Below are 10,500 nucleotides of genomic sequence, written 5' to 3'. Positions count from 1 at the left end.
AGGCTCTGTTTCTCCTGGGAGCTAGGAGGAGATTTTACACACGCTGTAGCTGTAGGCCCACTGCACCCACACAGTTTCTGACCCACTGGTGACAAGCAACAGGTAGGCACAGACAGGGTGCACACAGGATTGGCTTTACCTTCACAGCAACGATACAACGCAAACATCGTTTTTCTTCTCAATACACCTCCACCTCACCTGCATTTTGCTCCCAGACAGCGCCATGTCGCCGTTGCTGTAATTTGCCAACGGAAGAGTGTTCCTAGGACATCTACACAAACAGGATTGTGATTTTATTACACAAGGAACCAGTTCTGAATCCTCCCTGCCCAATTCCCTCCCAGGAGCAGGGAGTAAAAGTGCAGAGAGGAAGGCAACTCTTGATCATCCAAAACATTTATTGTGAAAATATGAGGCTGAAAGAGAGATAGGTGAAACCATTAGAAATATTTATTGTTACAGCACACTACAGAGGTCACACGCCACCCCGGCTTTTCCTCCTAAGGAGACACAGTACAATCTGTTTGGTACAGGGATTAGAAAAGGAAGCTGCCGGCAACCGGTTTCAAAGCTTCCTGTTAGGAGCTCAGTAAACGGCCTCTTGACTGCAGCTACGAATGCAAGGAGCTGCATTCAGCACTAGCCCAACTGCCTCTCTGGACTACAGCTTTCACCCAAGGAAAGCACTGAGCAAGAAAGCACAGACTGTGCCGGGATATTCAGCTCCCTGACTGGCAGCTACAGGTGCTTGACACAGCACCACCACAACTTCCCCTGGGATGGTTGGCTCGTGTCTCCCTTGTTGCCAGAAGGCTCATGGAAAAAAAACTGGGGCATAGACTGTGATGCTCTCTCCTCATCCATGATGATGTGTGCCAACCCTATTTAATAGGGTTTACTCAAAGTGCTAGCAGCAAAAGCTGTGCTCCTAGGACAGGTCCTTTCAAGACCTTATTAGGAGAGTCCAGCATTCACTCCTATGAATTACAAATTAAATAGGGCAAAATTAAACAAGTTGACACCAAGCTAGCAAGGGACTAAAGGAGACCGAAAGAAAAAACGTTCCACAGAAATGTTAAAGACATCGCTGTGCTGATGAAGACAAGGCTCTCTCTGGTGGAAAAAGCGTGCATTGCATGACATTCAAGGTGGTAACTCAAGAGAAGGGGAACAATCTTGCCTAAAGAAAAAAAAAAGTCACAAGGGCGTGAAATAGGATACAGATCTGTCCTATTTTAGCTTCAGCTGTGAAAGCTGAATGAACGGTTGTTGTAACATGCCTGTTCCAAACACTGACTGGGGTAACTAGTGCATTTATTACATAGGTGCAGAAATTATTTTAAGCCTACTGCGCCAATTTCAGAAGAAGTTGAGCTTGTTTTCTGAAGTTTCACACTAATTAAGAGAGAAGGGTCTGAAGCATGTGGGACAGTGGCTTTGTGAAGAAACATTAATTATGAGCTACTGCAGTGAAAGTGAAAATAGGGCAATTCCAAAGTGCACGCCACCTTGAGGACTCACACTCTGCATCCTGCCCCTCACAGCAGGGCCTGGACGCCCAGTCCAGTCTTTGGAACTTAACAAACATAGGTAAAAGGAAAAGAATGATTTAAAAAAGAAAAAAACACGTTTGCTGCTGGCCCATCACCACTGGCTGGAGAGCAGCACAGTCTGGGAATATTTATTATTGTCTAGCACCAGATCACATAACCCCAAAGGCAGTCACTAAAAGTCTCAAAGGACCCCCCCCCCCATGTCTTTCTTCTGCTCTGTTGCAGAAGAAGGAATCAAGGGTTGTGGCTTCAAGAATATAATAAATAAAGATCTGCAATGTCCTGAAGAGCATCTGCAAGCTGGCACATAAGCTTGCTTCCAAGAACAGCTAAATCTGCCTGCCACCTCGCTGGCCAGGCAGTTTTCCAAATAATTCATCAGCTATGCCAACCCAAGTCCCTCTAAACCATGCTAAGTACAGAACTGTCCTCCACAGTCAAGTTCCCCCCCCCCACCCCAACTACTTATTGAACAGTCTTTGGAGTGTTAATTTAAGAAGTTTCATACTTCATATCTGGTACAGAATGAGTCTCATTCACCCTGTTCTGATCTTTCCAGTCTCCTACCCTACGAGGAAATATCAGACAACAAGAGCTGGCAACTGGAAGCAGAATCGATCTCAGTCCATCTGAACGTTGCAAAGGTGAACTCTCACTCTGATGAGGGTGCAGAGCCACCAAGTGATGACTTCCGGCTCATAACATAGGCAGCAGAGTCCTTGTTGTAATTTAAGAGGTTTGTCAGATTTCTGTAACTTCAGCTCTGCTGTTACACTCAGCACCATGGATTACTGTAGACAGACAGGGAGAGCAAGATCTGAATGGGCGTCCTTAACGCCTGCCTCTGACTCGCACCCAGTGGGAGGTCAGCTCTTCACCTCACACTGGAGGACTGTTTCTTTCATCATTGTAAAGTCAAGCAATTGCTCTGAACTTAGCCCAAAAGGAAGAGCCTCACATGTGAGCTGGTCTTACACAAGCCTGACAGAGAAGAACTGTTTTCAGCCTGTAGCACAAAATGTTACAGCCTGCAGAAGCTCAAGACTTGTTGCCTTCTTTCAGCCTGACTGCATTCTGCCCATGCCCTTATAGTGCCTCAGAGGTCCTCATACATGCCAGTCACTGATTTAGATGAGGACAAGAGACAGAATCAGAACAGAAAAGCAAAGGGACTGAGAGGACTGAAGGCAACAGAAAGGTCTAGAGGGCTCATGAGCGCAGTGGCTCTTTCTCATAAAGCCTGGTGCCTATGACAGCCATTTATAAGCACACAAGCACTCTAAAGGGAGGACTTCCTGTGGATTCAGTCACAGCAGAGGCAGATTTACAGTTGAAACCAAACCTAAAGAGAGCATTAGGATTTGGAAGTTTTAGAGCTGTTGTTTAATCCTGGGACAGCACAGCTGAGTGAGTTTAGAATTTAAGATACAAAAAAAAAGAAAGCACTAGAAAATAATCTTGATACAAGAGCAATAATCAGCTGTTCCCCAACCTGCACAGGGAATCCTGCTCCACAATCCGCCCAGCACAGCTGGGATGCTGCCAAGGCATTGCTCGTTCCCAGCACACGCTGGGATGATAAACTGTCCTGGGTGAAAGTTACGTGGGGGAATCCCCAGAAGTGGGAGTTAAGATGCTGCCACCAGTTCTGGTTTTGGCCTGTTCTTGACGGGTGATGCTTCTGTGGAGGAAAGAGAAACTTGTTACAGAAACAGAATGCAAAAAAATCTCCAGGGTCATCTCCGGTGAAAGAACTAGGGCTCATATTGCACTTCTCCACAAAGCAAAAAATGCTTGTGGAGCACCTGGAAAGTTACTGAACTAATACATGCTCATTACAAACAATTCTACATATCCAATACACCCCTCTTTTCCACACTACTCAAAGAACAATTTCAGAATGTGCCCGACAACTTTAGTAAGTCACCAGCACAGCACAGCACGCAGATCTAGAACAGCGAGCAATTTCTCAAAGGGCAGAGGGTAGACATGCTTTGCCACTCACCTCTTTGTTGCACTAACAGGGATTTAAATGGGGCTACATGCAGCAAGGGCAGCTTGTACTTTTTTGGCCATCCTGTCGTCAATGTACAGATAGGACATCTGATCCATATTTACTATTAAATAAATACTAAAAAGAAACAACCTCACTTCTAATATTCCACATTTCTTCAGGACAGATTTCACACAGAGAAAATGGCTTCTTATAGCTCCCGGCTTCCATGGGCATGAAAGAAATCCAGCTCTGCAACTGATGGCTCAGTGTCTGTTGTCCCAGGAGACAGACCCTTTTCCAGTTTAGTGTCTAGCACCCTGCTGAGTCCAGCCCTGCTTCACTGTTCATCTGAATGTAGGAATATCTTCAGTTCTTCAGTGAGGACAGAGCAACTGGTAAAATTCTGTGAAGACTCCTTCCTCACCAAGCTATAGGCCAGCAGCATCCATTTATTCACTCTGCATTCTGAACTCTCGCCTGCTCCCTTAGCATCTAGCTGCACAAACCCAGCAGCTGAACTTCTCGGTTGCTCAGGAGCAAACAAGCACATCGCATCAGATCTGTGGAGCACATGCTCCCACAGTCCTGGAATTCCAGGACTCCACTGATTCTCATCCAACTGGTTCAAAACTACCATTGTTAGCTGAAGTAAAGTCAAAAGAGCTATGAGTTGTCATCAGCCTCATCGAAATCCAGTTTTGTGCAACATGAACACTGATATCTGTGGTAATAAAAAAAGCCTCCCTAATTAGCAACACATTGTGCTGATGTCCAGGGTACCAGTTCTTTGCTTTCAAGCAGACAGCCAAGGAAGGAACGAGTTCTCCACGGAGCTTCGCAATGGAACATACACTAGGTATTCCAATGCAGCTGGTGGTCTCACAACACGTGCAAAGCATGATTCGAGACCACCAGATGCAACAAAAGGTGGGAAACTCAGACAAATAACTAGATGCCAACTGAGCAGAGTAAGAGATTAGAGACTGGAATCCTGAATGTAAAGGTTCAACTGAATTTGTGTGAAGGAAGCTTTTACCGCCCATAGCAACACTGTTTTAAACTAAAAGGTTAATTCCTTCATGTTTACTAGAACAATACTTATGTAAATGAGGGTCTCAAACTATTGCATAGAGCTGAGAAGACGCATGAGAAGCCAAAGCTGCAGAGCATATGAAGAAAGTGTACCTGGGATCTCTTCTGGGAGTGGCTCAGAAGGAACTTCTGGAAGCTCAATCTGTTCCTGTAAGAACATTAAAGATGACACATAACACACGCCCCACGTGCCAGGCTGTGGTTACAGAGCCCTGTGCCACAGTTCTGTGCAAAGACTTATTGGGAACAGAATATCAACACAAGACATTTCACATACAGACTGACATCTGCCCCCAGAGTTGCAGGAAGAGGACCCCAGATTAGCTGTGAAACCCCTCAAAGCATTGCTAGCTGCTGATCCGCTCCATCTCAATCTCCACTGACTGCACGTTTCCTACAGTGAAGCCAAGCCAGTGTTTGAGAGAGCCATAAGCTCTTCAGAGATGGGTGGAAGCGACAACACACACTAACTTGTGTTTATCTGAGCATGATCCAGGATGTTCACAGTCTTCATCTAGTAAAGTTCAACAGTTATCCAGCAAGACCAGAGATCTGCTGACTGCAGCAGAAATAAAGTACAATCCTTAAAAACGTCCCCTTTTTTAAAACAACCCCTGAGTGCAGAGCAATTAGCTTGACCTTTGATTACACAGGAATTGGGCACAAACACGTATAAATGGGATCTCTGGCAGAATGATACAAACTACCAATAGCGGAGGAAAAGACAACGTCTCCCCTATTAAAAGCAGCTTCTTGGAAACATGGATTAAAAGGAATTACAAGCACATCAGGTTAGTCCTACCTGAGTAATGGCATTTAATTCTTCTAAAATGGCATCTTCATCTTCTTCAGTCAGGCTGCCAGCCAGTATCTCATCTATTTGCTGTAAAAGAGAAAAAAAAAATATTCCAGTCAACAACAGGTTAGCAACACAAGCTCTACAGCTTATAGTAAGGCACGCAAGCAAAGGAAACCAGCGTAAACATGGGGTGCAGGAACACTCAAAATTAACAAATCTAATTTTCTGCAGGAAACAGAGGTTCAAATCCCAATTTGATTGTCTCTTAAATAAGGTAAGGAACATAAGGCTCACTGGACAAATTCTGTATGACAGGTTGTCTCTGCTCAGAACTACTCATGCATACAGTACGTACCCTCTGGTACTCCACAGCATCTTGGGTTTCTCCTATTATTCTTTCCACTTCTTCTATTGACATAACCTGGAGAAAAGAGGCAAACATCCATCCATAAGTAAGGCTTACAGGGAGATAAGTACAAATATTCAGGACTCTGCCCAGTCCAAGGCAAGAGTGTACTCGGCTAATTTGGTCGTACACACCTGGTGCATTTTGTTCAGACATTCATTGCCAATTTTCAGACCCTCAATGACCTTCATTTCAATCTGGGTGAATTCAATATCCTGGACCTGAAACAGGAAGAAGAAGAGGAAGCATCACAGGCCGTCATGTTCCCAACATTCGCCAGATAGAGATTTCCAAAGAGACGCTGCAAGGAGCAGGTAGTCAAGAGCCCTTTTCCTAAGAAACAGGGGCCCAAATCATACCAGGTCAACGGGAAACATGCACAAACCCCCTTAACTCAGGCAGCTGCGGAAGTAAATCCAACAGGCCTTTAACTGATTTCCACAGTCTAAGCTGAGGTCATAGCTTCAATGGCCACCCCAGAAGGAACACATTTACTTCTGAAATCAAGGCAGAGACAAGCTTGAGGAAGTTTCTGCTTCACCTTTTGACACAGTGACTAAAGTTTTACTGATTTACAAAGCACAGGTTTAAAACATAGCCTGCACTACTGACCCAAAACATGTTCACTACTTGATTTTTTACAGAAGAGTCATAGCGTAATTGTGATTTCAGAGATATCTGCACTTCTGGCAGAATAACTAAATCTCCATTAGGACATGACTGTTAAAACACAGTACTACAGAATCAAAAGACACATACAACCTGAAAAGAACACTTACACCAAGTGCAGATAACAGGCCATTCACAGGCTATAATAATTGATTCTTGCTTACCATCCGTTCCAAGTTGCTGATTTGGTTTTCTGTTTTATCTAGAAGTTGCTCTTGGTAACGCTTCTTCTTTAGCAAGAGCATAGCTTTTCTAAAGGAAAGGAGGAAGAGGAAAACTCAACACAGAATAAAGCAAATGAGCCTAGGAAGACTGCGCCGAAATTGTATTTGTTTGTATTTTGTTCTTCCAAAGGGAGTGGGGAGGGAAAACGTGCAATTTAAATGAAAACTCTGAATTGCTCCTGTGAAGAATAAGCATGAGCAAATACATCATCTGGTACCGAAAAAATTTAGGTGTTTTTATTGTGGTCTAGGACTTCATTGTGCTAGACGTGCAATAGCAATGCAAAACAGAGCCTGTGCTATGAAAGGCTTATGATACACATACAAAACAAGACATAGTAACAGGCCATTGACATGGCATCCACACGTGCCACTGACACTTTGTGGTTAAAAAGAAATGGCTACTTTTTGAAGGCCTGTTTTAAAACATCAACTTTGGGAACACAGGCAGTCTTCTCTTGATGCTACATATAGAACTCACAGCTTTAAAAAAAAAAACACTTCTTCTTTAATGAGTAATCTGCAAACATATTCATAGCTCGTTAGTAGCTATGGTTCAGTAGTTCTCCCTTTCCAGAGGCTTGAATAAAGGATCTTTTATTCTACAAAAATGCTACCTCCTCTCCCTGTCAGGCTTTTGTACCCATCCACTATGGAGAGGCTACACCTCCTCACTTACTCTTTTTTGCCCTCTTTCAGCAACTGCCTGGCTAACGCTCTCTCTTTTTCCAGGTGCAGGCTTATCCGCTTCTGATACTGCTTCAGTTTATCCCGCTGCTGCTTCAGTTGCTACGGAGGGAGAAAGACTTCGGTTACAAGCCAAGCTCTGACTTCACAGGAGGGCTGCTGCTCAGCACCCCCAGCGCCCGCCACGCTCCCCTCTGCTCTTCCCGCTTCCCATCTAGCGCAAACACTCGAGGTACAAGGGAGCGGCCGTTAAAAGGGCGCAGGCATCAACCCCGCTCCGGGTGACGATGGGGCGCAGGGGCTGCGTTGGGGCAGGCTCCCCAGGAACTGCAGCTTTAATCCTCAGTAACGTGGGGACCAGCTTGGGGGGGGGGGGGGGGCAGCACCCCAGCCTGTGCCGGGACCCTGCGCTCCCGAGCAGCTCCCCCAGCACCCCTTAGCCCCCTCTCAGCCCCTCGGCCTCCCCCGAGCCCCCCCAGCCCACTTGCACCCCGGGCACCCCCGAGCCCCCCCCAGCCCCTTGGCCTCCCCCAAACCCCCCCAGCCCGCCGGCCTCCCCCGGCACCCCCGAGCCCCCCCCAGCCCCTTGGCCTCCCCCAAATCCCCCAGCCCGCCGGCCCCCCCAACACCCCCGAGCCCCCCCCCAGCCCGCCGGCCCCCCCAACACCCCCGAGCCCCCCCCCAGCCTCTTGGCCTCCCCCAAGCCCCCGAGCCCCCCCCAGCCCCTTGGCCTCCCCCAAATCCCCCCAGCCCGCCGGCACCCCCAACACCCCCGAGCCCCCCCAGCCCCTTGGCCTCCCCCAAACCCCCCCAGCCCGCCGGCCCCCCCAACACCCCCGAGCCCCCCCCCAGCCTCTTGGCCTCCCCCAAGCCCCCCCGGCCCGCCAGCCCCCCAGGCATCCCCCGGCCCCCGAGGCCCCCTCGGCCTGCCGACACCCTCGGCACCCCTGAGCCCCCCTCGGGCCCCCCGAGCCCCTCTCAGCGCCCCCGGCTGCCCCAGGCCTCCCCGGGCGCCCCAGGCCCTCCAGGGGCCTCGGCAGCTCCGGGCCCGCCCGCCCGCCCCCCCGCCCCCCCGGCCCCCGCGGCCCTCGAGCCGCGGTCCCCGCCCGCGGCGGCGGCGGCCCAGCGCACCAGCACCGCCTTGTCCTGCTCGGTGACGCGGCTCCGCCGCTTCCGCCCGAACAGGTTGCCCATGGCCCGGCCCGGCCGCCGCCGCCGCCGCCGCCGCCGCCGCCGCCGCTCCCTGCCCGGCTCCTCCTCCCGCCGTCCCTGCCGACGGCGGCCGCGCGGGGCCCGGCCCGGCCGAACGCGACCGCGAAGGCGAAGGCAGGCGCCGCCAGGGGGCGCTCGGGGGCGGCGGGGGGAGAAGAGGGTGTATAGGGGGTGGGGGTATATAGGGGACAGGGAGGGATGGGGGTGTATAGGGGATGGGGGTATATAGGGGACGGGGAGGGATGGGGGTGTATAGGGGATGGGGGTGTATAGGGGACGGGGAGGGATGGGGGTGTATAGGGGGTGGGGGTGTATAGGGGACGGGGAGGGATGGGGGTGTATAGGGGATGGGAGTGTATAGGGGACGGGGAGGGATGGGGGTGTATAGGGGGTGGGGGTGTATAGGGGACGGGGAGGGATGGGGGTGTATAGGGGGTGGGGGTATATAGGGGACGGGGAGGGATGGGGGTGTATAGGGGATGGGGGTGTATAGGGGACGGGGAGGGATGGGGGTGTATAGGGGGTGGGGGTGTATAGGGGACGGGGAGGGATGGGGGTGTATAGGGGGTGAGGGTATATAGGGGACGGGGAGGGATGGGGGTGTATAGGGGGTGGGGGTGTATAGGGGACGGGGAGGGATGGGGGTGTATAGGGGGTGGGGGTGTATAGGGGACGGGGAGGGATGGGGGTGTATAGGGGGTGGGGGTGTATAGGGGACGGGGAGGGATGGGGGTGTATAGGGGATGGGAGTGTATAGGGGACGGGGAGGGATGGGGGTGTATAGGGGGTGGGGGTGTATAGGGGACGGGGAGGGATGGGGGTGTATAGGGGGTGGGGGTATATAGGGGACGGGGAGGGATGGGGGTGTATAGGGGATGGGGGTGTATAGGGGACGGGGAGGGATGGGGGTGTATAGGGGGTGGGGGTGTATAGGGGACGGGGAGGGATGGGGGTGTATAGGGGGTGAGGGTATATAGGGGACGGGGAGGGATGGGGGTGTATAGGGGGTGGGGGTGTATAGGGGACGGGGAGGGATGGGGGTGTATAGGGGGTGGGGGTGTATAGGGGACGGGGAGGGATGGGGGTGTATAGGGGGTGGGGGTGTATAGGGGACGGGGTGGGATGGGGGTGTATAGGGGACGGGGGTATATAGGGGACGGGGAGGGATGGGGGTGTATAGGGGATGGGAGTGTATAGGGGACGGGGAGAGATGGGGTGTATAGGGGATGGGGATGTATAGGGGACGGGGAGAGTTGGGGTGTATAGTGGAAGGGGGTATATAAGGGACAGGGAGGGATGGGGGTGTATAGGGAATGGGGATGTATAGGGGATAGGGCTGTATACAGGATGGGGATGTATAGGGGGTGGGGAGGGATGGGGTGGGGTGTATAGGGGTGGGGTGTATAGGGGTGGGGATGTATAGGAGGTGTATAAGGCTGGGGGTGTATAGGGGAGGGGAAGGGATGGGGGTGGGAGTGTATAGGGGATGGGGATGTATAGGGGATGGGGAGGAATGGGGGAGGTACAGGGGATGGGGAGAGGTAGGGAGGGAATTACAGGGGATGAAGAAGTGTGGGAGGGATATATAGGAGATGGGGAGGTATAGGGGAGTGTATAGGGGATGGGAAGTCATAGGAGATGGAGAGGTAGGGGAGGGATATATAGGAGATACAGGTATAGAGGAGGTATAGGGGATGCAGGTGGGGAGGTATGGGGGGCTGTAGAGGGGATGGGGAGGTATAGGGGATGCGGTGCTGTGGGGCAGGGGATGGGGTTGCATGGGGTGCTATCGGGGGGGGCTATAGGGGTGGGATGGGGCAGGGTTAGCGACTGTGCACCCCGCTGTGTCCCTGCAGCCCCGT

General features: G+C 51.2%; 1 protein-coding gene across 2 annotated transcripts; it reads right to left on the bottom strand.

Moving 5' to 3' along the window:
- Positions 1-432: 432 nt before the first annotated feature.
- CHMP6 (charged multivesicular body protein 6) lies at positions 433-8,700 on the bottom strand. Of its 2 annotated transcripts, XR_011135490.1 has the most exons (9): positions 8,558-8,682; positions 7,419-7,528; positions 6,680-6,767; positions 5,981-6,067; positions 5,796-5,861; positions 5,444-5,524; positions 4,735-4,789; positions 3,046-3,234; positions 433-2,344 (listed from the first exon to the last, which is right to left on the bottom strand). XR_011135490.1 is itself a non-coding variant. In XM_068913602.1 (8 exons), exons 1-8 carry the CDS (start codon positions 8,618-8,620, stop codon positions 3,182-3,184), a joined length of 603 nt encoding a protein of 200 aa, XP_068769703.1. In that variant the 5' UTR covers positions 8,621-8,700; the 3' UTR covers positions 433-3,181. The 2 variants fall into 2 exon arrangements, 1 of the variants encoding a protein (XP_068769703.1); XM_068913602.1 differs by having other exon boundaries at positions 433-3,234; positions 8,558-8,700.
- Between the last annotated feature and the right edge of the window lie 1,800 nt (positions 8,701-10,500).

The sequence above is a fragment of the Struthio camelus genome, chromosome 19 (assembly GCF_040807025.1).
Source record: "Struthio camelus isolate bStrCam1 chromosome 19, bStrCam1.hap1, whole genome shotgun sequence".
NCBI classification, from domain to species: domain Eukaryota; kingdom Metazoa; phylum Chordata; class Aves; order Struthioniformes; family Struthionidae; genus Struthio; species Struthio camelus.
The sequence above is the reverse complement of the archived record's forward strand: the minus strand, read 5'-3'. Positions and strand labels throughout refer to the sequence as shown.

Coding starts and splice junctions, on each gene's coding strand:
- CHMP6 (XM_068913602.1), bottom strand. CDS start 8,620: ATGGGCAACCTGTTCGGGCGGAAGCGGCGGAGCCGCGTCACCGAGCAG. Junction 6,768..7,418: donor CTGAAAGAGGGCAAAAAAGA/GTAAGTGAGGAG, acceptor CCTTTCCTTTAG/AAAAGCTATGCTCTTGCTAA. Junction 5,525..5,795: donor ATGCTGTGGAGTACCAGAGG/GTACGTACTGTA, acceptor TCTCTTTTACAG/CAAATAGATGAGATACTGGC.